This window comes from Hypanus sabinus, unplaced genomic scaffold (genome assembly GCF_030144855.1).
Source record: "Hypanus sabinus isolate sHypSab1 unplaced genomic scaffold, sHypSab1.hap1 scaffold_513, whole genome shotgun sequence".
Taxonomy (NCBI): domain Eukaryota; kingdom Metazoa; phylum Chordata; class Chondrichthyes; order Myliobatiformes; family Dasyatidae; genus Hypanus; species Hypanus sabinus.
Window position 1 is genome coordinate 6,817 of NW_026781377.1, and position 27,510 is coordinate 34,326.

At 46.0% G+C, this 27,510-nt stretch overlaps 1 protein-coding gene across 1 annotated transcript; it reads left to right on the forward strand.

The window, feature by feature from the left end:
• Window positions 1-27,510, forward strand: LOC132389246 (uncharacterized). The gene is made up of 7 exons (XM_059961737.1): window positions 1-19; window positions 19,001-19,114; window positions 23,008-23,172; window positions 24,608-24,750; window positions 25,142-25,221; window positions 26,505-26,690; window positions 27,326-27,510. The coding sequence occupies exons 2-6, from the start codon at window positions 19,006-19,008 to the stop codon at window positions 26,665-26,667; spliced, it is 660 nt and encodes a 219-aa protein (XP_059817720.1). The 5' UTR covers window positions 1-19; window positions 19,001-19,005; the 3' UTR covers window positions 26,668-26,690; window positions 27,326-27,510.

A 27,510-nucleotide genomic window follows, 5' to 3' on the forward strand; every position in this document is an offset into this window, starting at 1 on the left:
GCCGAAAGGCTGGGTATTGGTGAGTGGGGAGACGGAGGAGGAAGAGGGTTTCGTACTTTTTCTCATTCTAGTGGAGTGTGCTGCGATGTCGCGGGAGGTACTTCACATGTCTGACTCCGAGAGTGAGATGGGATTATATTTAGGGAGCTTCGCTGGTTATCTGACCCAGGAAGAGTGTTCTGGGAGCTTCACTCAGTGTATGACCCCGGAGTGTGTGTTGGGACAATGTGGAGGGAGCTGCGCTCTGTGTCTGACCCTGGCTCTGTATGATGGATCTTTGTGGAGGAAGCGTTACTCAGTGTATGTTTACAGGAGTATGGGATGGGAATGTATGGCGGGATTTTCGCTCTGTCTCTGACTCCTAGTCATGGGTCAGTGGATTTCAGCTTTTAAGCTGACTCCAAGCAAAGATAGGGAGCAAGAAATGGTAACTCACACGTTCTGCTCCAACGGCTGCAAATTGAGCACCCTTTCTGTGGCCTCACTCTCCGCCGCTTCCTTCCTCATTTTGCAGCACACCATTCCTTCTCTAAGATGCTTAAGTGAGTGAGTGAGCAGCATATATGTACAAATGAAATCGATATGTACGGGAAGGTGGTTTTGCAAAGTGAGGTCAGGGATTTAGCTAATAAATCAAAGGACAGGACCACCACTCGTCCCAGTGTGTTCAGGTGTGGGACGACCATACGGTTTAGCACGTGGTGTAAGTGGGAGGGCTCAAAAATTCGGAATCATAGCATTTTTTTCCAAGTAAGGTGGGGTCTGTATAGAAGAGATGGAAGACAGTTTACACCTGACCTGGTGGGAATCTGATATCCCAGCGAGAAGGTTTGTCGGTACTTTGCATGAGAGTTTTTGGGAGAGTTGCGGAACTTGAGTTGTAGTGGGATGGGATTCAGAGCTCCAGAGCAGAGCAGAGTCGATATGGAGACAGAAATTGTTAAGATCGCATAAACGGTCAGATATCAAGGGTTTATGCATAACGCGACTGGTGCACTCAGCTCTGTATATTTCAATGCAAAAAGCTTTAAAAAAAGGCGGATGAGCTCGGGGAATGAATCAATACAGTGAATATGATATTGCAGCCATTATTGGGCATAGGGTGTAGGAGGAGCAAGCAGGACAGCACGATATTTTGGGTTTCCATATGATTAGTCGTGAGAAAGAGGAAGGAATTAAAGGAGGAGGGTTGACATTACTAGGCTAAGAAAATATTACCGTAGTCAACAGTCAGGACAGGCAAGAAAATTCGTCGAAGTGAGGCTTTATGGGTGGTAATAATAAATAAGAAATGTATGGCAATTTTATAACATAGAACATAGAATAGTACAGCGCAGAACAGACACTTCAGCTCTCAATGCTGTGCAGACACTTAAACCATGTCCCCTCCCTATAACACAACACCTAAAATTCTTCCATTTCCCTGTCTAGTAGTCTCTTAAATTTCACTGGTGTATTTTCCCCCACCACTAACTCAGGCAGTACATTCCACGCACCAACCACTCTCTGAGTAAAAACACCTTTCTCTAATATTACTCTTGATATTACAACCCCTTACGTTAAAGTCATGTCCTCTTGTATTGAGCAGTGGTGTCCTGGGGAAGAGGCGCTGGCTGTCCACTGCATCTATTCCTCTTAATATCTTGTACACCTCTATCATTTCTGCTCTCGTCCCACTTCTCTCCAAAGAGTAAAGCCCTAGTTCACTTAATCTCTGATCATAATGCATACCCTCTAAACCAGGCAGCATCCTGCTAAATCTCCTCGGTACCTTCTCCAGTGCTTCCACATCCCTCCTATAGTGCGCCGACCAGACTGGACACAGTTCTCCATATTTTGTTTTTGCATTTTTATGCCTTTTTTTCAAGGAAGTTGGGATCTTAATAACCATATATCCATATAACATATAGCCCTAATGCGAGGGTAAAGCAGTGGATGTTGTCTATATTGAATTCAGTAAGGCGTTTGACATAGATCCTTGAGGCACACCACTGGCCTCCGGCCTCCAACCTGACAAACAGCTAACACCAGTACTCACTGGCATCTCTCATCCAGCCACTGTTGAATCCATTTTACTACTTCAATATTAATACGTAACGATTGAACCTTCCTAACTAACTTTCCATGCAGATCCTTGTCAAAGGCCTTACAGAATTCCATATAGACAACATTCACTGTTTTTCCCTCGTCAACTTCCCCGTAACCTCTTCAAAAATTCAATAATATTTGCCAAACTTGACCTTCAACTCAGAAATCCATGTTGACTAATCAGACTCGTCTATCCAGATAATTATATATACCATCTCTAAGAACACTTTCCATTACTTTACCCACCACTGACGTCAAAGTTATAGGCCTATAATTGCTAGGTTTACTCTTAGAAACCTTTTAGAAGAGATGGAAGACTTCTTACACCTGAACGAGAGGGAAACTGATATCCCAGCGGGAAGGTTTGCAAGTACTGTACATGGGAGTTTTTGGGTGAGCTGTTGAACTTGAGTTGCAAGGTATGGGATTCAGATCTCTGGAGCAGATAGCGGAGTCGATATGGGCACAGATGTTGTTCAGACCGCAGAAAAAGTCAGATATCAAGAGTTTATGCATAATGCGACTGGTACACTGTGCATTCTAATGCAAAAAGCCTTAAAAGTCCGGTTGAGCTCAGCGAATGAATCAATATGGTGAATTATGTAATTGTAGCCATTACCGAGAAATGGGTGTGGGAGGAGCAAGCAGGACAGCACTATATTTCGGGTTTACTTAATTTTAGTCGTAAGAAAGAGGAAGGAATTAAATGAAGAGGGCTGACATTACTAGGCTGAGAAAAGAATACCGCAGTGGACAGTCAGCACAGGCAAGAAATTCGTCTAAGTGAGCCTTTATGGTTGGAAATGACGAATAAGAAATGTATGGCAATGTTACAACATAGAACATAGACTAGAAAAGCACATAACAAGCGCTCAGGTCCACAATGCTGTGTCGACCTGTAAATCATGCCCCCATATGACCCCCCCAACTTGAATTCTTACATTTACCTGTCTAGTAGTCTCTTATATTTCACTAGTGCATCTGCCTCCACCACTGAATCATGAGGTGCATTCCACACAACAACCACCCTCTGAGTCAAAACACCTTCCTCTAATATCCCCCTTAAACTTCCCTCCCCTTACCTTAAAGCCATGTCCTCTTGTATTGAGCAGTGCTGCCCTGGGAGGAGGCGCTGGCGTCTATCTATTCCTATTATTATCTTGTATAGCTTTATCATTTCTCCTCTCATCTTCTTTCTCTTCAAAGAGTAAAGCCCTAGTTCCCTTAATTTCAGATCGTAATTCATACACTCTAAACCAGGCAACATCCTGGTATATCTCCTCTGTATCCTCTCCAATGCTTACACATCATTTCTTTGAGGAGGTGACCAGACATATATATGAAGGTAGTGCAGTGAATGTGATCTACATGGATTTTAGTAAGCCTTTTGACAAGGTTCCACACTATAGGCTTATACAGAAGGTCAGAAGGCAAGGGATCCAGGGAGGTTTGGCCAGGTGGATTCAGAATTGGCTTACCTGCAGAAGGCAGAGGGTCATGGTGGATGGAGTACTTTCTGATTAGAGGGTTATGACTAGTGGTGTCCCACAATGATCTGTTCTGGGATCTCTAATTTTTGTGATTTTTATTAACGACCTGGATGAGGGGGTAGAAGGGTGGGTTGGCCGGTTTGCAGGCGACACAATGTTTGTTGGTGTTGTAGATAGTGGAGAGGATTGTCGAAGATTGCAGAGAGACATTGATACGAAGCAGAAGTGGCAGATGGAGTTCAACCCGGTGAAATATGAGGTGGTACACTCTGGAAGGACAAACTCCAAGGCCGAGTATAAAGTAAATGGCAGGATACTTGGTAGAGAGGAGGAGCAGAGAGATCTGGAGGTACATGTCCGCAGACACCTGAATTTTGCCTCACAGTTAGATAGGGTAGTTAAGAAAGCTTATGGGGTGTTAGCTTTCATAAGTCGAGGGGCAGAGTTTAAGAGAAGCGATGTAATGATGCAGCTCAATAAAACTCTAGTTCGGCCACTCTTGGAATACTGTGTCCAATTCTGGTCTTTTCAGTATAGGAAGGATGTGGAAGCATTGGAAAGGGTATAGAGGAGATTTACCCGCATGCTGCCTGGTTTAGTGAGTATGGATTATGATCAGAGATTAAGGGAGCTAGGGATTTACTCTTTGGAGGGAAGGAGAATGAAAGGAGACATGATAGAGGTGTACAATATATTAAGAGAATTCGACAGAGTGGAGAACAAGCGCCTCTTCCCCAGGGCACGACTGCTCAGTACAAGAGGACATGGCTTTAAATTAAGGGGAGGGAAGTTCAAGGGGGATATTAGAGGATGTTTCTTCACTCAGAGAGTTGTTGGTGCGTGGAATGCACTGCCTGAGTCAGTGGTGGAGGCAGACTAGTGAAGTTTAAGAGACTTCTGGACAGCTATATGGAGGGATTTAAAGTTGGGGGGGAGTTTATATGGGAGGCGGGGTTTGAAGGTCGGCACAACATTGTGGGCCGAAGGGCCTGTAATGTGCTGTACTATTCTATGTTCTATGTTCTATAGTGAAGCGACCAGACTGGATACAGTACTCCAAGTTCGGCCTAACCAGGCTTTTATAGAGCTGCATCTTTATATCGCGACTCTAAAACTCTATCCCTCATCTTATGAAATCTAACACCACATAGGCTTTCTTATCTACCCTTCAAGGATCTGTGGACTCGTACCCCCAGATCCCTTTGCTCCTCCCTATTATCAAGTATCCTGTCACTTACTTTGTACTCTGCCTTGGAGTTTCTCCTTCCAAAGTACCGCTTCACACTTCTCCGAGATGAACGCATCTGCCACTTTTCCCCGGGAAATGAATAATCAAGCGTATACGTCCTATCGAAAGGACAGGTGGGCAGAGAGGGTGGGGTGGCTCTGCTGCGGAGGAATGAAATTCAGTCCCTTGCGAGGTGTGACATAGAATCAGGAGATGTAGAGTCAGTATGGATTGAACTGATAAATAATAAGGGCAATTTGTCATCACCTCAGTTCATGACGTTTCTTGCATTGTCGTACACGCACTTTATCCGTTCTACCTAACTACTTTACACCCTTCATTCTGTTTCTCTTTCCTCAAATGCAAGATCTGGCTTTACTCCATGCACTGTCCTTGCAGCTCTCGCATGACCTTTATCCTTCTCCATCTCACCATCTGCTCTAACACTCTGGTTCCCCTCCCCCTGCAAATCTAGTTTACACACCCCGGTGCAGCACTAGCAAACATTCCCGCAAGAATTATAGTCCCCCACCAGCTCAGGTGCAACCCGTCCCGTCGGTACAAGTCCCACCTTCCCTGGGACAGGGCCCAATTGTCCAGAAACATGAAGCCATCTTTCTTGCACAAACTGCTGAGCCACGTATTTAGCTGCATTATCTTCCTATCTCTGGCCTCACCAGTACGTGGCACGGGTAACAATCCTGAGATTGCAACCCTGGAGGTCCTGTCTTTCAACTTTGCACCTAACTACCTAAACACTGTTTGCAGGATCTCTTCCTTCTTCCTATCTACGTTATATATCCCTACATGGACCACGACATCCGGATGCTCACGCTCCCTCTTGAGAATATTGAGAGTTTGATCCGAGATATCGCCGACGCTGGCACCAGGGAGGCAACAGATCATCCGAGATTCTCGATCTCTCCCACAGAACTTCCGATCTCTTCCCCCAACCATCGAATCCCCTATCACTACTGCACTCCTCTTTTCACTCCTTCCCTTCTGAGCTGAGGATACAGTCTCAGTGCCAGAGACGTGACCATTACTGATTGCCCCTGGTATGTAGGGACACCAGGGGCAGCTCCTGCTTTACTCCATGGGGGTACCTCCTCACCAACAGTATCCAAAACGGTATACTTATTATTTGTGGGAACGGCCGCATTGATGCTCTGCTCTTTCTGTCTATTCCCCTTCCCTCCGCTCACAGTCTCTCAGCTACCTGCCTCCTGACATTTAGGGGTGAATGTCTCCCTGTAACTCCTGTTTATTGCTGCCTCAGCCTCCCGAATTATCCTAGGTTTCTCAAGCCCCAGCTCCAGTACCCTAACTCGGTTTGTTAGGAGCTGCAGCTGGATGCACCTTTTACAGTTGTGGTCATCAGGCACATTTGTGCACGCCCGGACTTCCCACATCTTGCTAACGGAACACTCGACTGCTATAACTGCTGCCTCCATTACCTACACCTAAGCTAATTAGATTAATTAAAGGAGATTACCAGGCCTTACCTGAATGGCAGCAAGCTTGCCCTCAGCATCTGCTCGCCGAAGCCTCTGGAGCCAAAGCCTTCCTACACTGTCTCCCTCCAGTACGTCGCCCGCTCCGTTAAACTGCTTGCTTTTTAAACTCTCCTGCTGCCTCACGGGCAGATTTTCACGCGCTTGCGCAGTCGTGTCCCGTTCAAACTTCCAGAGTAATCTTTTGGAGATATGATTTGGTGGCCATTACAGAGCCTTGAATGTCTCAGGGACAGGAATCGATACATCAAGTGCCGACTTTTAGATTTTTCATAAAGGGCAGGGAGGGGGGCAAAAGAGCTATGGGCGTGGCACTGTTGATCATAGATAGCGACACAGATGCAGAAAAGGTGGACGCCATCGAGGAATTTTCTACGGATACTCTTAGGGTGAAGGTTGTGAACAGAAAAGGGTCAATAACTTTACTGGGTGTTTTTTTATTGGCCGCCCAACAGTAGCAGGAATATCGAGGGTACAGATAGGGAAACAAATCTTGGAAAGTTAACATAATAACAGAGTAGTCGCGATGGGAGATATTAATTTCCCAAATATCAAATGGCATCTCCCTTGAGCAAGAGGTTTAGATGGGTTGGAGTCTGTTAGGTGTGTTAAGGAAGGTTTCTTGACTCAATATGTAGATAAGCCTGCAATAGCAGAAGCTGTTCTTGATTTCTTATTGGAAAATTAACTTGTCAGGTTTTAGATTTTCGTGAGATCTCACTCTGGAAAATGGTCTTGGTGATCATTGTTGTGACTTACAGCAGACTGAAAAGCTTGAGCACGTAGATAATTAAAAAGAGGATGTGCTGGAGATTTTGGAAAGTATCGTTTGGATAAGTCGCCGAGACCGGATGAGATGTACCCAAGGCTACTCGGGGAGGCAAGGGAGGAGGTCGCTGCGTCTCTGGCGATGATCTTTGCATCAATGGGGACAGGCGAGGTTCCGGAGGATTGGAGGTTTGCGGATTTTGTTCCTTTATTCCAGAAAGGGGGTAGATATAGCCCAGGAAATTATAGCCCTGTGAATCCTGACTCAGTGGTTGGAAAGTTGATGGAGGAGATCCTAAAAGGCAGGATTTATACACATTTGGGGAGGTATAATATGTTTAGCAGTAACAGCATAACTTTGTCAAGGACAGCTTGTGCCTTACCAGCCTGGTAGAATTTTTTTGAGGATGTGACTATACACATTGATGAAGAAGAGCAGCAGATTCAGTGTTAAAGGATTTCGGCAAGGCATTTGATAAGCGTATTAAGCCGTATTAAGAAAGAAAGGATGCATTGGATCCACGGGGACATTGCATTGTGGATCCTGAACTGGCTTGCCCACAGAAGGCTTGTTACAGAAGGGTGATATTCTGCATGGAGGTCGGATAGTGTGGAGAGCTGTCAGAGGTTACAGCGGGGTATCGATTGGATGTTGAGGAAATTACAAGAAGGCTAGAAATGAGAGAAGCAGTGGTTTTTGGTAGGAATAATCCAAGTAGGACAAACATGGGAAATTGTAGGGCATTGAAGAATGCAGTAGAACAGAGTAATAATGGTGCATATTTCCCGGAATGTAGAATCTCATGTGGATAGGGTGGTGAAGAAAGCTTTTGGTCTGCTGGCCTTAATAATTCAGAGCATTGAGTATTGGAGTTGGGATGTAATGTTAAAATTGTACAAGGCATTGGTAAGGCCGAATTTGGTGTATTGTGTACAGTTCTGTTCACCGGATTATAGGAAAGATATCAACAAACTAGAGAGAGTACAGAGATTTACTACAATGTCACCTGGGTTTCAGCACCTAAGTTACAGGGAAAGGCTGAACAAGTTAGGTATTTATTCTTTGGAGCGTAGAATGTTGTGGAGGGGGTACGTGATAGAGAAATTTAAAATTATGAGAGGGAAAGATCAAGTTGACGTGGATAGGCTTTTTTCATTGAGAGTAGGGGAGATTCAAACAAGAGGACATGATTTGAGAGTTCGGGAGAAAAAGTTTAAAGGTAACACGAGGGGGCATTTCTTTACTCAGAGAGTGGTAGCTGTGTGGAATGAGCTTCCAGTAGAAGTGGTAGCGACATATTCGGTAATATCATTTGAAGTAAAATTGAATAGGTATATCGACAGGAAAGGAATGGAGGCTTATGGGCTGAGCGCGGGCCACTGGGAATAGTTGAGTGTAAGCGACAGCACGGACTAGTAGGGCCGAGATGTCCTGTTTCTGTGCTGTGATATTTATATGGTTCTCTGGTTAACTGGCAGAATATTATATAGATAAGGAGAGAATTCAAAATTCTGAGATTCAGCGGGACTTGGGGGACCGCATGAAGGATACCCTTAATATTAACCTCCAGACTGAGTCGGTGGTGAAGAAGGTGAATGCAATGTTGGCATTTATTTCTAGAGGAATAGAGTATAGGAGCAAGGATACAATGTTGAGGTTCGAAAAGGCACTGGTAAGACCTCACTTGGAATACTGTGTGCAATTTGTGTATCCTTATTTTAAAAAGTTTGAGCTGACTTTGGAGTGGATTCAGAGAAGCTTCACTACATTGATTCCGGGAATGAGAGGGTTTACATATGAGGAACGTTTGGCCGCTCTTGGACTGTACTCCTTGGAGATTAAAAGAATAGGGGCGGGGGGTGGGAACTGATAGAAGCATTTCTAATGTAAAAAGGCATGGACGGAGAGGTTGTGGCAAAGTTGTTTTCCATGTTGGGGGAGTCCAGTACGAAAAGGCATGACTTAAGCATTGAAGGGCCCCCATTCAGAACAGAGATTTTTTTTTTTTATTTATTCTCCAGAGGGTGGTGAATCTGTGGAATTTGTTGCCACGGGCGGCAGTGGATTTCAAGTAATTGGGTGTATTTAAGGCAAAGATAGATAATTATCTAAATTCCCAGGGCATCAAAGTATAAGGTGAGAATGCGGGGGAGTGGCACTAAATGCGATTAGCTCATGATAAAATGGCGGAGCAGACTCGATGGGCCGAATGGCCGACTTCCGCTCCTTTGTCCTATGGTCTTATGGATGTAAGACTGGGCTGAGAAGTGGCAGATTACGTTCAACCCAGGTAAGTGCGAGGTGGTTCATTTGTGTAGGTTTAATATAATGGACGAATACATTACTAATGGTAAACCTTGCAGTGTGGACGATCAGAGGGATCTTGGAGTAGGGGTCCATCAGACACCCAGAGCTGCTGCGCAGTTTGACTCTGTGTTTAAGAGTCCGATGCATTGGTAATCATCAACCGTGGAATTGAGTTCAACAGCGACAGGTAATGTTGCAGCCCGATAGCACACCGGTCAGACACACCCCCCCCCCCAACCCACCTTGGAGAGCTGTGTTCAGTTCTGGCCAACACACTATAAGAATAATGTGGAACCTACAGGAATGATACAGAGGAGCTTTACAAGGATTTTGCCTGGATTGGGGATCATGCATTCTAGTTATAGTTTCAGTGAACCCGCAGTTCTCCCCTTGCAGCGACGGAGGATGTGAGGTGACCTGACAGAGGTGTATAAATGATGAGAGGCACTGATCGTGTGGATAGTTAGAGACAACGCCACCAATATTACCCTCTTCGGCAAGGTTATTCACAGTTCCTTGTACATTCTCATAAAAAACCGCCATATAGCTGAACGCAATCAAACTTCTCAGAGAGGTGTTCGCGGGTTCCACATCATCCTTCAATGTAGTATGCAAACTGGACCTTGTTAAAAACCTAGTTAAATTCCATGAAAGTTACATCTACTATCCGTGCGTGATCTACCTTCCCCGGTCAAATCAGACCGACAAATCTCCCTGGGTCTCACGCCATCTGATAACTCCCTCCCCTTCGATGTTCCACGCTCCCAATCTCCACTTCTCTTTCCCTCTCTCACCAGTCCAGTTCATGTCCGTCTCTCCCAATCTTCCATCTCCCAGGGTGTCTACCATCTGGGATATTCTGAATGGACATGTCTATGTTTATTACACATACCAATATAAAAAATAGCTCCTACACAATCAAATCAGCCGGTCATCTCTCCCTGTGACCCACATCATTATTCTCGAAGGATTTAACTTGTTTTACCAAATTGGACTGTAAAAGAATTTATCCTGGGATCAAACAGAAATAAAGACACAAACATCGGTGTACGGTTAAACCTGCAATAGGTGCTCCCGTTGCCTTACGACTCCGCCAAATATCAGGTTATCACTTAAATTTATACAGAGAATTTTTGGTAATAACCAACAGCGAAATATTCTCAGTGAGCGATTTCAAGACGCACTTGTTAGATATCAGCCAGACATTGAATGCTTCGAGGGGGTGTACAAAATTAGAACTGCACGTCTGCAGTTAGTTCCTCTTTTACCAAGACAGTGTTGGATAAAAGGTAACACTACCTCATTCTTGGTATGAAATGCTGCTACTATTGTTAACTCGCACAAGCAAGGCAGCGTCTGCATCTTATCCTGTGACCTTCGTGACCTCAATCTTCAGCTAGTCCAGCTTGGCAAAAACACTTATTTTTTTTCACATTCAGACAAAGTAACTCATCATGAGAACGTAGGGTTTAGAAGCAGAATGAGACAATTTGTCCCATTCAGTCTGCTCCACCGTTTCATCATGTCTGATCCAATTTACTTCTCAGCATTAATTCCCTCCCTTCTTCCAGTATTCCTTCAAGCCCTGACCAATCAAGAACCTCTGCCATAAATATATAAAAAAGAAAGCTTTGGACTCCACGGCCGCCTGTGGCAAATAATCCCACAGATTCACCATTCTCTGGCTGAAGTAATTTCTCCTTGTCTCTGTTCTAAAAGGACGCGCCGCTCTTCTAAGTTTTTGTCCTCTGGTCTTCGACTCCCCCACCATAGAATCTATCCTCTCCACTCCACCTCATTCAAGGAATTTAAATATTCAATGGATTTCAATGGGGTCTTCTTCCTTCTAAATTCCAGAGAGTGCAGGCCGAGGGATATCAGGCACTTCTCATATGACTCCCCTCGATCTGGGAATCGTTTTTGTGAACCTCGTTTGAAACCTCTCCACTTTGAGCACAATCCTTCTAACATAAGAGTCCCAGAACTGTTCATAATACTCCACGTGAGGCCTCACCAGTGCTTTATAAAGTCTCAGCATCAAACCTTTCCTTTTATATCGGAGTCTAAATGCTGACATGCATTTGCCCTCCTCACCACAGACTCAACCTGAGAAGGTGACATCATCGACAGAACGTTGTGGGCTGAGGGACCGGGAATGTGCTGCATGTTCAACCTGCAAATCAACCTTCAGGAAATCCCGCACAAGGATCGTAAAGTCCCCTTGAATCTCCGTTTTTTTTTTTTTGCTTTCTCTCCATTTATAAAATATTCAACACTTTTAATTTCTCCTAAAGCATGACCATGCATCTTTCAACACAGCGGTACATCTGGCATTACTTTGCCCTGTCCAAGCCTTCTGCAGCCTGTCTACTTCCTCAAAACTACCTGCCCCTCCACTTATCCTCATATCGTCTGCAAACTGTGGAGCCACGTTCATGGAGCTACATTCACGGACCGTAAGATCCCTCTGCTCCTCGACACTGTCTTGTTTTTTAAGAGTGTGCTATATCTTTCTATTTGTCCGGATTGAACTCATCTGCCATTTCTCCAACCATATCTGCAAAGGATTTCAGCAGAGCAGTAATTGATCTCGTTTCTAGGAAAAGATGAGGAAGGTGCAAGACATGTTTATTCCAAAAATGAAGTTCTCAATACTCAAGAAGTATTCGATTTTGGCCGAAAAGGGAACTCAAAGCTCTTTTAAAAGCTGAAGAATGGTCTTGCAAGAAAATAAAAATTAGTTGGAATGCAATAATCGGTTCTGCTCGCAGCTTCATCCGGGTGATGGTAGCCCCCGACCCGAGAAAATTACGAAATCTCGTTTGAGTGGATATTGTACGACGTTTAAAAACAGTACGCCATATGAGAGTAAACGATTGAGCTTTAAATTTGTATTTTGACTATATGGCTAGTAAAGCAACATAAAAAAATAAGAAAGGGGCACATTCTTATGAAACAGTCTAATATGCCAACGTTAGAGCTCATAGTATCGTCCATTTGTTCCCGTCAACCTCTCCCGAGCGTAGGCGACCCTCGGATGCACTGTCCTCTCACCGCTCCTCCAGAGGTCATAGAAACATAGAAACACAGAAAGCCTAGATCATAATACAGACTCTTCGGCCGACAAACTGTGAGAACATGTCCTTACCTCCGAACCATCCAGCCCTTATACAGAATGGACTTCTAAATTACCTGGGATTACCAATTGCTCTCTGTTTTCCTGATCTCCATGTACCTGTCCAGGAGACTGTTAAAAGTGGCTGTCGTATCGGGCTCCATCACCGTGGACGGCAGCGCATTGCGCGCACACACCACTCTCTCCGGCCAAAAATAAAAATAACTCTGACATTCCCTCTGTACCTACTTCTAAGCAGCATAAAACTGTGCCCTCTCGTGCTATCCATTTCACCGCATGGAAAAAAGGCCTCTGACTATCCACACGATCAAGGCCTCTCATCATCGTTTACACCTTATCAGGTCATCTCTCATCCTCCGCCGCTCCAATGAAAAAATAGCCGAGTTTACTCATCTTATTCTCATAAGGCAGACTCTCCAATACAGGCAACATCCGTGTAAATCTCCTCTGTATCCTCTCCACCTATTCCCTGTAGTGAGGCGACCAGAACTGAGCACAATGCTTGGTGGGATTTGACCAGCGTCCAATATAGCTGCAAGATTACCTCCAGGCTCCTAAACTCAGTCTCACGCTTGATGAAGACCAATGTCCCATATGCTACCTTAACCACAGAGACAACCTGCGCCGCTGCGTTGAGTGTCCTATGGACTCGTACCCAAAGATCCCTCTGATCCCCAAACTGTCAAGTATTACCATTACTACTATATTCTGTCATCTTATTATGACCTACCAATATGAACAAGCTCACACTTACCTGCGTTGAACTCCATCTGCCACTTCTCAGCCGACTTTTGAATCCTATGAATGTCCTGCACTAAATTCTGACAGACGTCAAAATTGTGGGTATCTACAACAGCGCCAACCATTCTATCATTCGTATTTTAAGAAACCACACTTCCACTTTCTCATCCAGGTCATTTATAAAATCAGGAAGAGTTGGGGTCCCAGAACAGATCCCTGAGGAACTCCACTGTTCACCGGCCTCCATGCAGAAAATGAACAGTCCACAACCTTCTGTGGGCAAACCAGTTCTGGATCCACAAAGCAATGCCCCCTCGGGACCCATGCCTCCTTACCTTCTCAATAAGCTTTCCATGGGTAACTTATCAAATTCTCGGTGAAAACAATATACACTACGTCTACTGCGCTACCTTCATCAGTTTTTTTCAGTCACATCCCGATAAATATTCAATCAGTCTCGGAAGGCACGACCTACCATTCACAAATCCTTATGACTTACTGATCCGATTAATCATATTATGCTTCTACAAATGTTCATAAATCCAGCCTCTCTGGATCTTTTCCGTCAAATTACCAACCACTGAAATACGATTCATTGTTCTGTAAGTTCCTGGGCTATCTCTACTCCATTTCAAAGATAAAGGAACAACATCCAAAACCCTCCAATCCCCCGGAATCTCTCCCGTCCCCACTGATGGTATAAATGTCATCGCCAAAGATCTTTGTCGTCAAGTAGTGTTTTGGACCACTTGTAAAGCCTTCTTTTCTTCTTCATTAGATGTATAGTAGCCTTTGTACACCACGGTTCCTGAGCCATACCATCCTTCCCCTTTCTCATTGGAACGTACCTATGCAGAACACTACGCAAATACGCCCTGGACATTTGCCACATGACTTCCGTTCAGTGCGGATGGAGTGCGATGGAGTTTAATACAGACAAGTGTGAGGTTTTGCACTTTGGAAGGAAGAACGAGCTGAAACAAGGTAAATGGTAGGGCACTGAGGAGTGCAGGAGAACAGAGAGATCTAGGAATACAGATACACAATTCCCTAAAAGTGGCGTCACCTGTAGATAGGGTAATGAAGGGAGCTTCTGGTACATTGGCCTTTATAAATCAATCTATTGAGTATAAGAGTTGGAATGTTATGCTGAGGTTGTATCAGGCATTGTTGAGGCTGAATTTGGGGTCTTCTGTGCAGTTTTGGTCACCGAATTACAGGAAGGATATTAATAAGGTTGAAAGAGTGCAGAGAAGGTTTAGAAGGATGTTGCTGGGACTTGACTAACTGAGTTACAGAGAAAGGTTGGACAGGTGAGGACTTCATACCTTGGAACGCAGAAGAATTAGCGGAGTTCTGATAGAAATGCATAAAATTATGATAGGTATAGAGAGAGTGAATGCAAGCAGGCCTTTTTCCACTGAGTCCACGGGAGAGGGAAAACAGAGAACATGGGTTAAGGGTGAAGGGTGAAAAGTTTAAAGGGAACATTAAGGAGGTGTGTCTTCTTCACACAGAGAGTAGTGGGAATGTGGAAGGAGTTGTCAGATGACGTGGTATATGCGGGCTCACCGTTAACATTTATTTTAAAAATTGGACTCTACATAGATGAGAGGTGTATGGAGGGATACAGCCCAGTTGCTGATCAGTGGGTCTCTGCAGAAAAAATGGTTCGGCACAGAGAAGAAGGGCCGGAAGGCCTATTTCCATGCTGCAATGTTCCGTGCTTCTATGATTCCATTAGTCCCCCTCCAGTTCAGGTGCAATCCGTCCCGTCTGAACAGGTCCCTGCTCTCCCTGGAACCATGCCCAATTATCCAGAAACACGAAGCCCTCCCTCCTGCACTAACTCCTTAGCCTCGTATTTAACTGCATTATCTTCCTATTTATAACCTCACTAGCACGTGGCACGGTTCGCAATACTGGGATTGCCACCCTGGAGGTCCTGTCCTTCAACTTTGCACCGAACTACTGATACTCTCTTTGCAGGACATCGTGCTCCTTACTACTCTCTTCATTGCTCCCTACATGGTCCACAACATCTGCTACTCAATCTCCCTCTGGAGAATACTGAGAATACTGGGAATACAAAATTGTTAGAGGTTTATGCAGGGGAACATCTTCAATCTATTAATTAAAATACCATTCGTATAAAGGGAGTTATTAAGAAGTCCGGTCCTCGGGTTTGGATTCTAAATTAGAACAAGGCCAATTTTTCCTTGGATCAGAAAGGATCGGGGAAGTGTGGATTTGGACAAGTTTATTTTTCATCTGGCGATGGTGCACTTGGTAATTTAGATCCCTAGCGCAGTTTCATCTCAGTGTTCAAGTGAAAGGCCTATGCTCTGAATAGTGGGAAGTGATGAAGGAGAGAGGGACTTTGGTGTACAAGTCTAGGGTACACACACTATGAATGGTGAGGAGTGCCAAGGGACTGACAAACGTCCCACTCGACCCCGACACTGCCCCGCTGTGAAACCGACTCGTCCTTCATTCTGACACCGATAGTCCGACACGCTCTGCATCATAATTAATACACTCATTTCGATCACCATTAGCCGTACCCCTCCCGTCTCCTCACTAACTAAACTCTATATCCTTGTGAGTATTCCCATTTCCATAGCCTTGCTCGTCTGCGTTACACAACTCCATCTCTCCTACACTCGGCCTCTTTCCGTCATCCCACACCTCCGCTATGCCCCTCCATGTATTCATAAGGAACTGTGATGAGGGAGTGGGAAAATTGTCACACCTCCCCCTTTCCCCCCCAATATCGATTTCCCGGTTCTGAATCTCTCCACTGCTCTGTGTGGTCAGGCCGATCATGCGGTTTCACCCCAACATCCTCCATTGGCTGTAATCTCACCACCCCTTCCTGCAAAGCGCTCTGCACTCATTTCGGCCTCTGTTCCCCACAACACATCCGTGGAGCAGGGGGAAGGTTACCGACTTCACAAAACAACTGAACCCAACAGCCGGTGTTGAGAAGGTGTGGTTGGAGCACCCCCCAGTGGTTGACATCTGACAGTGCATGATACGACTTTGTGGAGTCCATTCATTCAGTGTCCAACTCCAGATGTGTGTGATGGGGCTGCCTGTAGTGAGCTTCAGTTCTTCCCTGACCCCGGGTGAGTATTCGGGACAGGAAAGAAGGAGCTTCTCTCTGTGTCTGTACCCGGAAGCGTGTTATGGGAAAATGTGGAAGGAGATTCACCAGGGAACTGTGTGATTGGATGACATGGAGTGAGACCCCGCTCTGTGTCTGAGTGAGAGAGACAGGTGATTTCCTTGTCTCCAAGCAAAGAGATGGAGTCAGGTAAGTGTCACTCACACGAGTCGGCGAGTGGCCATTAAATTGCTGCGATTCACGGAAGTATCAGCGTTTAAACAGCAACCAGTCAGGGTCTAGGATTCATTAGAAAGTGCAAATAAAATATATGGCTGCTGCAAGCGGAGAGGATGCTGTTGGAGTGAGCAGTGTCATCGTGGCTATTATTTACCGCTTTAGTGCTTGAAAGCGGAAAGAGTTGAGTGAGAGAAAGCACGAAACTGTTGAGAGATTTGTTTTCGTTTCATTTATTGTTTGCATCTTCAGAATTGTACAGTTAGACTCGTAGGCAATGGCTGGCTGGAGCGTTGAATGATCCTCCTACAGGACGTGGGACGGCAGGGAGACCTCCAGTGTCTCAGACGACTTCATCTGTCAGAAGTGCATCCGGATGCAGCTTCTAACACTCTGGGTTAAGAAGCTGGAACTGGAACTGGATGAACTCAGGGCCATTCGGGAAGCTGAGGGGATGATGAGGGCATATTGGAAGCAGTTAGACCCACCGTGTAGGACAGAGGAAACAGCGTGATAGTCAGGAAACTGAAAGGGGTTAATCTTCCAGGGCAGAATATTCTTGTGGCGCTGTTCCTGGGCAATGTGAATTGGGAGAGGCTATTTTCTTGCAGAGGTATAGCTGGTAACTGGAAGGCCAAGCGCCATTTAACCTCAGTGCCCAAGGGAAAGGCCAAGACGGTCACTGGTGGAAAGCGCTGACGGAGAGAGCGACTTGGGTGTACACTGCTGGGATAGACACATTGTAAATGGTGTGGAGAGCCGAGGAAACGAGCGATGGGTATCGGGACCTGGGTGTACACTGCTGGGATAGACACATTGTGAATGGTGAGGAGAGCCGAGGAAACGAGCGATGGGAATTGAGACAGAGTCTCCAGTTTCCGAGTCCACAAACTAGTTTCTTGTCGCCTCGTTACGGGAAGAATGTGGAGGTCTTCGGACAGAATGCAGAAGAACTTCACAGGGACGCTGCCTGGAACAGACAGTATAATCTATAACCAGACAGACCAGACAGTCTGTGCATTCCTCTAGAGAGGCGGAGACTGAGGCGGGGGGGGGGGGGGATACAGGTCTATCTCATTATGAGACACACAGGGAGATAGGGCAGACAGTGTATTAGTCTAGACCGGCCGAGACTGAGTTGGGAGGAGGTACAGGTCTATATCATTATGAGAGATACAGGGACTGCAGATAGACGATGTATTATTCTAGAGCGGCGGAGACTGAGGTGGGAGGAGATAAAGGTCTATATCATTATGAGAGATTCAGGGAGACCAGGCAGACGGTGTATTAGTCTAGAGCGGCGGAGACTGTGGTGGGAGTAGATACAGGTCTATATCATTATGAGAGATTCAGGGAGACCAGACAGACGGTGTATTAGTCTAGAGCGGCGGAGACTGAGGTGGGAGGAGATACAGGTCTATATCATTATGAGAGATACAGGGAGACCAGACAGACGGTGTATTAGTCAAGAGCGGCGGAGACTGAGGTGGGAGGAGATACAGGTCTATATCATTATGAGAGATACAGGGAGACCAGACAGACGGCGTATTAGTCTAGAGCGGCGGAGACTGAGGTGGGAGGAGATACAGGTCTATATCATTATGAGAGATACAGGGAGACCAGACAGACGGTGTATTAGTCAAGAGCGGCGGAGACTGAGGTGGGAGGAGATACAGGTCTATATCATTATGAGAGATACAGGGAGACCAGACAGACGGCGTATTAGTCTAGAGCGGCGGAGACTGTGGTGGGAGGAGATACAGGTCTATATCCTTATGAGAGATACAGGGAGACCAGACAGACGGCGTATTAGTCTAGAGCGGCGGAGACTGTGGTGGGAGGAGATACAGGTCTGTATCATTATGAGAGATACAGGGAGACCAGACAGACGGCGTATTAGTCTAGAGCGGCGGAGACTGTGGTGGGAGGAGATACAGGTCTATATCATTATGAGAGATACAGGGAGACCAGACAGACGGTGTATTAGTCTAGAGCGGCGGAGACAGAGGGGGGAGTAGATACAGGTCTATATCATTATGAGAGATTCAGGGAGACCAGACAGACGGTGTATTAGTCTGGAGCGGCGGAGAATGATGTGGGAGGAGATACAGGTCTATATCATTATGAGAGATACAGGGAGTACAGACAGACGGTGTACTTCTATGGAGCGGTGACAAGCAGGAGTGTGTACAGGGATTGGAGGAAGATGGACATTGCGTCGGCAGAAAGGATTTCATTGGGCCTGTTCTTTTCTGTCATTTCCGTTCACTGCTTTTCAGGAGGGCGGGGACTGATTTGAAGTCGCAGTGTGGGAAGAGCAGGGGTAGATTAGATCAGGGAAAATGAAGATTAACAAAGTCAAGAAACGACTTTTTCTTCCACAGACGACATGGGAAGTGAGCGACCCGCACGGAGAGGCAGATCAGACTCAAGCATATGGCTAATCTGCGTTTTAACAGCGGCCCTCATTATCACGGGTATCTGCTGGAGGATTCATGGTGAGTTTCACTCCGGTCGCAACGACCAAACCGCAGAGAATAAAAATGGCCACTTTAAAATCAGCACATTCCTAAAATGTCCAAGAAACACCCTTTACTGTGCTATCAACACACCTATCACTATGGTAGTGACGGGCCACTTATAATGACTACGACACATCCCTCACCGTGACCCCTACACTACCCCCATCAGCACAGAGCTCAACGTGATGCCTACAGACATCTGCCAACTGTAGAACATTACAGCACATAAACAGGCTTTTTAGCACTTCTTGGCTGTGCTGACCCATTTTTACAGCCTCGCCCCACAGACCTGCAGCTGGACCATATCCCTGCATACCCCTCTCATAAATGTACCAGTCCAAGATTTTCTTAAATGATAAAAGTAATCCTGCATTCACCAGTTCAAAAGGCGCCTGATTCCACACTCCACACTCCCACTACTCTCTGTGTGAAGAGTGCCCCACTAATGTGCCCTTTAAACTTTTCGCCCTTCACCCTTAACCCTTGTCCGTCGTTTCGTTTTTATCTCCTAAACTCAGTTGAAAAAACCTGCTTGCATTCACTCTATATATACTCAACGTAATTTTATACACATCTATCAAATCTCCCCTCATTCTTCGCGCTCCATGTAATAAACTCCTAACCTATTCAGCCTTCCTCTGTAACTCAGTTTCTCAAGTCCCGGCAACATCATTGTAAACCTTCTCTCCACTCTTCCAACCTTATAAATATCCTTCCTCTAAGTAGGTGACCAAAACTAAACGGAACACCCAAATTCGGCCTCATCAATGTCTCATAAAACCTCGCCATGACATTCCAACTCTTATACTCAATAATTTGATTTATAAAGGCCAATGTGCCGAAAGCTCTGTTTACAATCCTATCTACCTGTGATGCCACGTTTAGAAAATTATGTATCTGTATTCACAGATCCCTCTGATCTACTGCAATCCTCAGGGTCCTACCATTTACCTTGTATGTTCTACCTTGGTTTTTCCTTCCAAAGTACAATATCTCACACTTGTCTGCATTAAACTCCATTTCCATTTGTCATCCCACTTTTCCAGCTGGTCCAATTCCCTCCGCAAGCTTTCAAAATCTTCCTCACTGTCCATTACACCTCCAATCGTTCTATCATCAGCACATTTGCTGACACAATTCACCACATTATCATCCAGATCAATGAAATAGATCACAAATATCAATGGACCCACCACTGATTCTTGTGGCACACCACTAGTCACAGGCCTGAACTCAGAGAAGCAATCCTCCCCTACCACTCTCTGTCTTCTCCCATTGAGCCAAAGTCTAATCTAATTTACTACCTCACCATGTATACCTAGTGACTAAATCTTCCTAACTAACCTCCCTTGCAGGACCATGTCAAAAGCCTTACAGAAGTACATGTAGTCAACATCCACTGCCATCCCTTCATCTGCTTTCCTGGTAACATCCTCGAAAAGCATTGATAGTTTGGTTAAAGATGACTTACCACGCACAAAGCCATGTTGACACTGCCTAATAAGTCCCTGTCTGTAGATCATATCTCTTAGTACACCTTCCAATAAGTTACCTACTACTGACGTCAAACATACCGGCCTATAATTTCCCGGATTACATTTACAGCTTTTTTAAACAACGGAACAGCATGAGCTACCCTCCAATCATCCGGCACCTCACCCGTGGATACCAACATTTTCAATATATCTGCCAGGGCCCCAGAAATTTCAACACTACTCTCCTTCAAGATCCAAGGGTGATCTGCTCTGTCTGCTCATGGGAATTTATCTACTCTGACTTGCTTCAAGACAGCAAGCCCATATTCCTCTTTATCTGTTGAGGTTCCGAGTCCTCACTACTCGTTTGCCTTATTTTCAGAGGCTCATTACAATTCCTTACTAAATGCAGATGCTAAAAATAAAAAAAATAAAATCTCCACCATTTATTTTGGTTCCATACATAGCCAAATGTTTTGTTCTTCAAGCCGACAGGTTTTATCCCTCGGATGTATACTCCTCAAGCACCTTATTTGCTCATTGTTGCCAAAACTTTCGTACATCTCCCTCTTCTTCTTTATCAGAATTCCAATCCACGCTTTTCCGATCCTTTCTCAGTTATTCAAATTTCCCCTTTTTCCAGTTTAGTACCTCAACCCGAACACCTGATCTATCTTTATCCCTCGCCAAGTTGAAAATAATGGTGTCATGATCACTAGACTGAAAGTGTTCCCGACACATACTCCCGTCACTTGTCCTAACTCGTTTCCTATTAGGAGATCAACTATTGCATCCTATCTAGTTGGTACATCTATATTTTGATTTATAAGACTTTCCAGATCACATTTAACAAACTCTGACCCTTCAGTTTCGGAGCCCCAACGACATGTTGAAAATAAAATCTCTTCCTATCACAACTTTATGTTTCTTGAAGTTGACTGCTATATCTCTGCAGTTTTGCAGCTCCAATTCTCGCTGACTATTGCGTGTTCTGAAATACAATCCCATTAATGTAGTCATACCATTCTTGCTTCTCAGTTCCACCCAGATGACCTCTGTAGACAAACCCTCTAATCTATCCTGCCTGAGCACTACTGTAAAATTTTCCTTGACTAACAATTCTAACGCACACCCTTCATCCCTTTGCCTCTATCACCTCTGAAAATGCGTATCCTTGGAACATGAAGCTGCTAGTCCTGCCCCCACTATAGACAGGTTTCACTAATGGCTATAAAGTCATAATTCCATGCGTTAATCCCCGCCCTCAGCTCGTCTGCCCTCCTCAAAATTCTCCTCGCTTTTAAATAGGCACACCGCAGAAGATTATTACCACCACACACAGCTCTTCTATTTTTGACTTTGCATGAACTTTTAACATCATATATTTTCGCCCCCGCTCCACTATCTGCTCTTGCACTCTGGTTCCCATTCCTTTGCAAACCTAATTTAAACCATCCGCAATTACACCAGGATATGGGTACCCCTGTAGTTCAGGTGTAACCGTTCTCTCTTGGATAGGTCCCACCTGCCCCAAATGAGGTCGCCAAGATCCAAAAATCTGAAACCGTGCCTCCTATAACAGTTCCTCATCCACGTGTTCATCCTCCAGATCATCTTACACTTACCCTCACTTGCACTTGGCACAGGAAGCAATCTTGAGATCACTACTCTCGAGGTCCTGCTTTTTAACTTCCTGCCGAACTCTCCATACTCACTCTTCAGGACCTCCTCACTCTTTCTTCCTACGTCATTTGTACCGACGAGAACCATGACATCTGGCTGATCACCTTCATACTTCAGAATGCTGTGAACAAGTTCAGAGACATCCCTGACCCTGGCAAATGGGAGGCAACAAACCATCCGGGAGTTTCTGTCATGAGGACAGAAACTCCTGTCTGTACCTCTAACTATCGAGTCCCCTATCCCAACCGCTCTCCTCATCTGCCCTGCTTCCTTCTGCACTGCAGAACCAGACTCAGTGACAGATATCTGGCAGCAGCCGCTTGTCCCAGGTAAGTCATCCGCCCCAACAGTATCCAAATCTGTATACATGTTGTTGAGGGGAATGGCACGGGGGATCTCTGCTCTGTCTACCCTTTACCCCCTCCCTCGTCTGACGGCTATCCAATTGCCTGTGCTCTGCTTCTATGCCGTAAAAACCTCCCTGAAACTACTATCTATAAACTCCTCATTCTTGGGAATGATCCGGTCGCAAATCCGGGCTGAGTGCGGGCCAGTGGGACAAAGTGAGAGTAAATGCTCGGAACGGACTAGAAATCTCCTGCTTCCGTGCTGTAATTGTTTTATTGTTATATGGTTATAATCTCTTTACCCTTTCGGTAGCGTGACGCTGACTCACGTGTTACTGTAAACATCCTACACCATCTCTCTCAGTGTCACAGATTCGTCAGTCTAAGGAAACCTGCCACCGAAACTACAATGAGTTAAACTCAACCCTTCAATCCAAGCTTACTGCGCTCAACTCTAATCTGTCCGTTCTTAAACAATTGCACAACGATATCCGTCACCATTTCTGTGCATTGTTGACCGGCAGAAGAGGTAAGACGTCATCCCCGTCTTTCTCCCGCTCCTCATCACAGGGCAGTCATGGAGAGAGGAAGCGTCACTCTGTGGGTGACATCGGTAGTGTGTGAAAAGATGGTATGGAGGGTGATTTTCTCTGTGTTTGACCCGGCAAGAATGATGGGACTGCGTGGAGAAAGTTTCCCTCTGTCACTGAACCCAAAGTGTGTGATGGGACGTTGTGGAGGTGGATTCATTCTGCGTCTGACCACGGGATTGTGAGATATAACATTGCTGCTTCACTCTATACCTCATTCTGGGAATGTCTGAAAGGACAGTATGGATCCTGCTTCACTCTGTGCCTGACAGCGGGATTGTGTGAGGGGACGGTGCCTACAGATATTCACAGCACACCTGAACCCTGAAGTGTGTTATGACACCGTGGAGAGAGCGTTTCACTCTGAATCCGGGAGTGTTTGATGGGAAGGTGTGGAGGGGGACTCACTCTGTGTCTGACCCCGGGAATGTGTGAGAGGCGGTGTGCAATGAGTAACTCTCAGAATCTGACCCCGAAAGAGTGTGACATGATGGTATGCAAGAAATTTCACCTCACGTCTGTCCGCTGGAATGAGTGTCTGTGTCTGACTCCGAGAGTGTTTGATGGGACAATGTAGACTGAAGCTTGGCTCCACGTCTGACCCCGGGCTTTTATAAAAGTAAGACTGTGTTTCACCCCGTGTATGTACCCCGTGTATTGACACAGAGTGCGTGTGATGAGAAGCTATGGTGCGAATAGAGGTGCGTGAGAGGATTAGGTTTTGGGGTCATGCGTGTGACTGACACAGTGAACAGTGTCGCATGCCTGGAGAGGAGACATGATAGACGTATACATTATTTAAGAGGAATAGATGGAGTGGACAGCCAGCACCTCTTCCCCAGGGCACCACTGGTCAACTCAAAATGACCTGGCTTTAAGGTAAGTGATGGAAAATTCAAGGGGAATATTAGAGGTAGGTTTTTCACTCAGAGAGGGGTAGGTGCGTGTAATGCACTGCTTGATTCTGTGGTGGAGGCAGGTACACGAACGAAATTTAAGAGACAACTAGACAGGTACATGGAGGAAATTTTGGTGGGGGGGGGAGTTATATGGGAGGCAGGGTTTAAGTGTCGGCACAACATTGTGGGCCACAGGAACTGTACTGTGCTGTATTATTCTATGTTTCATTTACTCTGAATGTTGACCCCAGGAGTGTGTGATGCATGGTGTGGAGGGAACCTCACTGAGTCTGATCCTTGTTAATTTACGATGGGACGTTGCGGAGGGATATTCACTCTGTGCCTGACCTCATGTGTGCGTGATGGGACCGCGTGGAGGGAATTTCCCTCTTTGCGTCACCCCCAGTGTGTGTGATGGGGAAGTGTGAAGGGAGATTCACTCTCTGTGTCACGGTTCCTTGTCCCTGATTTTCAGAGCAAATGTGTTCCGAGGACTGGGTCACAAATAAAGACAGGAGTTATTACGTATCCACGTTTGATACATCTTTCCACAAAGCGATGCAAGAATGTTCAAACCATGATTCAAGGCTGCTGGAAATCAATTCAAGCGATGAAGCGGTATGTGTCACAGTACGAGAAGATTCCACAGTAACACAGAAATCATCAAACACTCCCGGGATCAGACACAGAGTGAAACTCCATCCTCATCGTCCCATCACACACCCCCGGGACCAGACAGAGTGAATTCCCCTCCACGACGTCCCATCACACACTGCCGGCGTCAGACACAGAGTGAATCTCCCTCCGCACCGACCCATCACACAATCCCGGGGTCAGACACAGAGTGAATCTTCCTTCAAACCGTCACATTACACACTCCCGGAGCCAGATACAGAGTGAAGCTCCCTGCACCACTGTCCCATCACAAATTCCTGTTATAATCAATAGAGGGAAGGTACTTAGATAGTTTTCTATTCTTGGCATTAATCAAGTAAATTTAACTTCCCAGCGCTTTGTATACGACAATCTTCTGGATAGCAAACGTGTCGACAGAAACAGTGCTTACTGGATTAAAAAATGCGTAAACGGGTAAGATTATCACTGATCGGTGAGGTGAAGATTGGTTATTGACATAGTCCTGACAGGAGAAAATGGGATTAGTTTACGGACTGAAGTAGTTTTGTTGGAAAAGGGAGGGGCATTGAGATTTGTTTGTAGACTGTACGTGGTTAGAGGGTAGTGTAGTACAATGGGAACATTTTGGGGCCGACACATGTCTGTCGGGGAAGGACAGGGCAGTGGGAATATTTCGGAAACTGCCAGGGGGTAGTGGGGAGAGATCAGTGACAGAGATTACTTTGGTATTGACGCATGTGGGTGAGGACAGCGCGGTGCAGTGGGATTATTTTGAAGATAGTCGCCGTGCTGTGAGGAGAGGGAACAACAGCGGGATTAGTTTGGTGAATGGCATGGATCTGAGGGGCGACAGTAGGAAAACTGGATTAGTTTGGAGTCAGATACAGGGCGGTGGGCACACAGTGGGTTAACCAAATTACTTTGCGATCTGAGGCAAGGATGTGGGAGAAAGGGTGCCAGTGTTATAAGTTTGGTGGCCGACTCGTGGCTATGGGGAGAGCGCGGAGTAGTGGAATATGTCGGGAAACGGACTCGAAGCTCTGGGTAGAGGGTAGGACAGCGGAATTAATCTGGGACCGGTACAGGGTTGAAGGAGAAGGGCTGAACAGTGGGATTAATTTCGGGACAGCCATAACATTGTGGGGAGACGGTGGGACAGTGGGGTTTGTTCGCGGACTGAGAAATATCAGCGGGGAGAAGGTGGATCACTTCGATTCGTATGGGGACTGACAGAGGACTGTGGTGAGAACCTGGTTCCTTGGAATTAGTTTGGGGTACCCAGGGCTGTGGGGAGACATTGGGTCAGTACGATTAGTTAGGGAATTGACGCAGGATTGCGGGGAGACATTGGGACCCTGATATTTTTCTTGGTACCAGCACGGGGCTATGGGGAGAGAGCGGCTGAGTGGGATCAGTTTGGGGACTGAAAGGTGACTGTTGAGAAAGCGTTTTGGTGGGATTAGTTTGGGGGATACGAGGCTGTGTGGAGACATTGGGTCAGTACGATTAGTTCGAGAACTGACACAGGCTGGTGGGGAGATATTTGGACCGTGGTGTCTGCCTGGGTACTGACACGGGGCCTTGGGGGGAGAGTGGTTGAATGTGATGAGTTTGGGGACTCACACACGCATTTAGGAGAGATAGACTTCATGAAATTAGCTTGGGGACTGACTCCGCTTGGGTCCTCTACTGAAGCTGTTTTGTCTCTGTTGAAATTGTTTAACACTCCTGCATAGGACGGTGGAACAGAATGTCCTGTACAAGCCGTCCTCTGGAACGCCCGCCTGTAGTCAGTGCGGAAGGAGCTACCCTTGTTCTGGTTTTTGGCGTTTCATCTGCGAGAAGTCGGCACCTTTGTTCCCGGATATTCCTGAAAAGATCCAGGATCTCTGTCAATAGCCAGTGGAGTCGATATGAATCAAGTGACTACCCCCATTTTCTCCTCCTTCACTCGCACACCTAAATCCTTTCAAATTCCCTCCGCACCCTCTCTGCCCCACCCTCCTACATCTCCCCCTCCTGTCGCAATCATATTCACCCCATCAGACACCAACAAACCCATCTCGCCGTCTATCCCCTTCGTGCTCGCCATTCTTCCCGTAGCGCTCTTCCTAGTTCCCTCTACCTTCCTGTCTAGCATCAGCTCCTCTTATTCCCTCGAGCTTTTTCCGCCCGCACTTTCTCTGCTCCCTCTACACTCCTCTTTCACCTCTCTCCCCTTCCTTCCTCAGGAACTCTATAGCTCCTCTCCCCCTCCTCTCTAAACCTTCCATCTCCCTGTTCTACCTCTCTCTTTCTCCTTTCCACTCACTCTCACCCCAATCCTGTGCCGTCTGGTTCTCGACAACCCAACCCTGGGTGAAAGTCTGTGTGCATTCCCTCTGTTTGTCCCCCTCTCGGGTTTATGTAACTCTGTAAGGTTATAACTATGCTCTAGAGAATAAACTCCATATCTTCCCTCCCTCCCACCATAACTCAGTCCTCCGAGTTCCAGCAATATTCCCGTAGAACTCCCTATACAATATATCCAGTTCAGTGCTATTTTTTCCTAAAACAGGGCAGCCTCAAAGACGTGTTGTCCCACGGCAACGTGACCTCCCGACTCCTGTACTCAGTGTGACTGGTGAAGACCAGCGGGCCAAGTGTCCTGTCCACCCTATCGGTTGTTTTCCACTGGAATCGCTATTTCGATTATTATCTGAAGCTTATAACCTCTGGAATTTGTACTTCTGAAGCATCAGT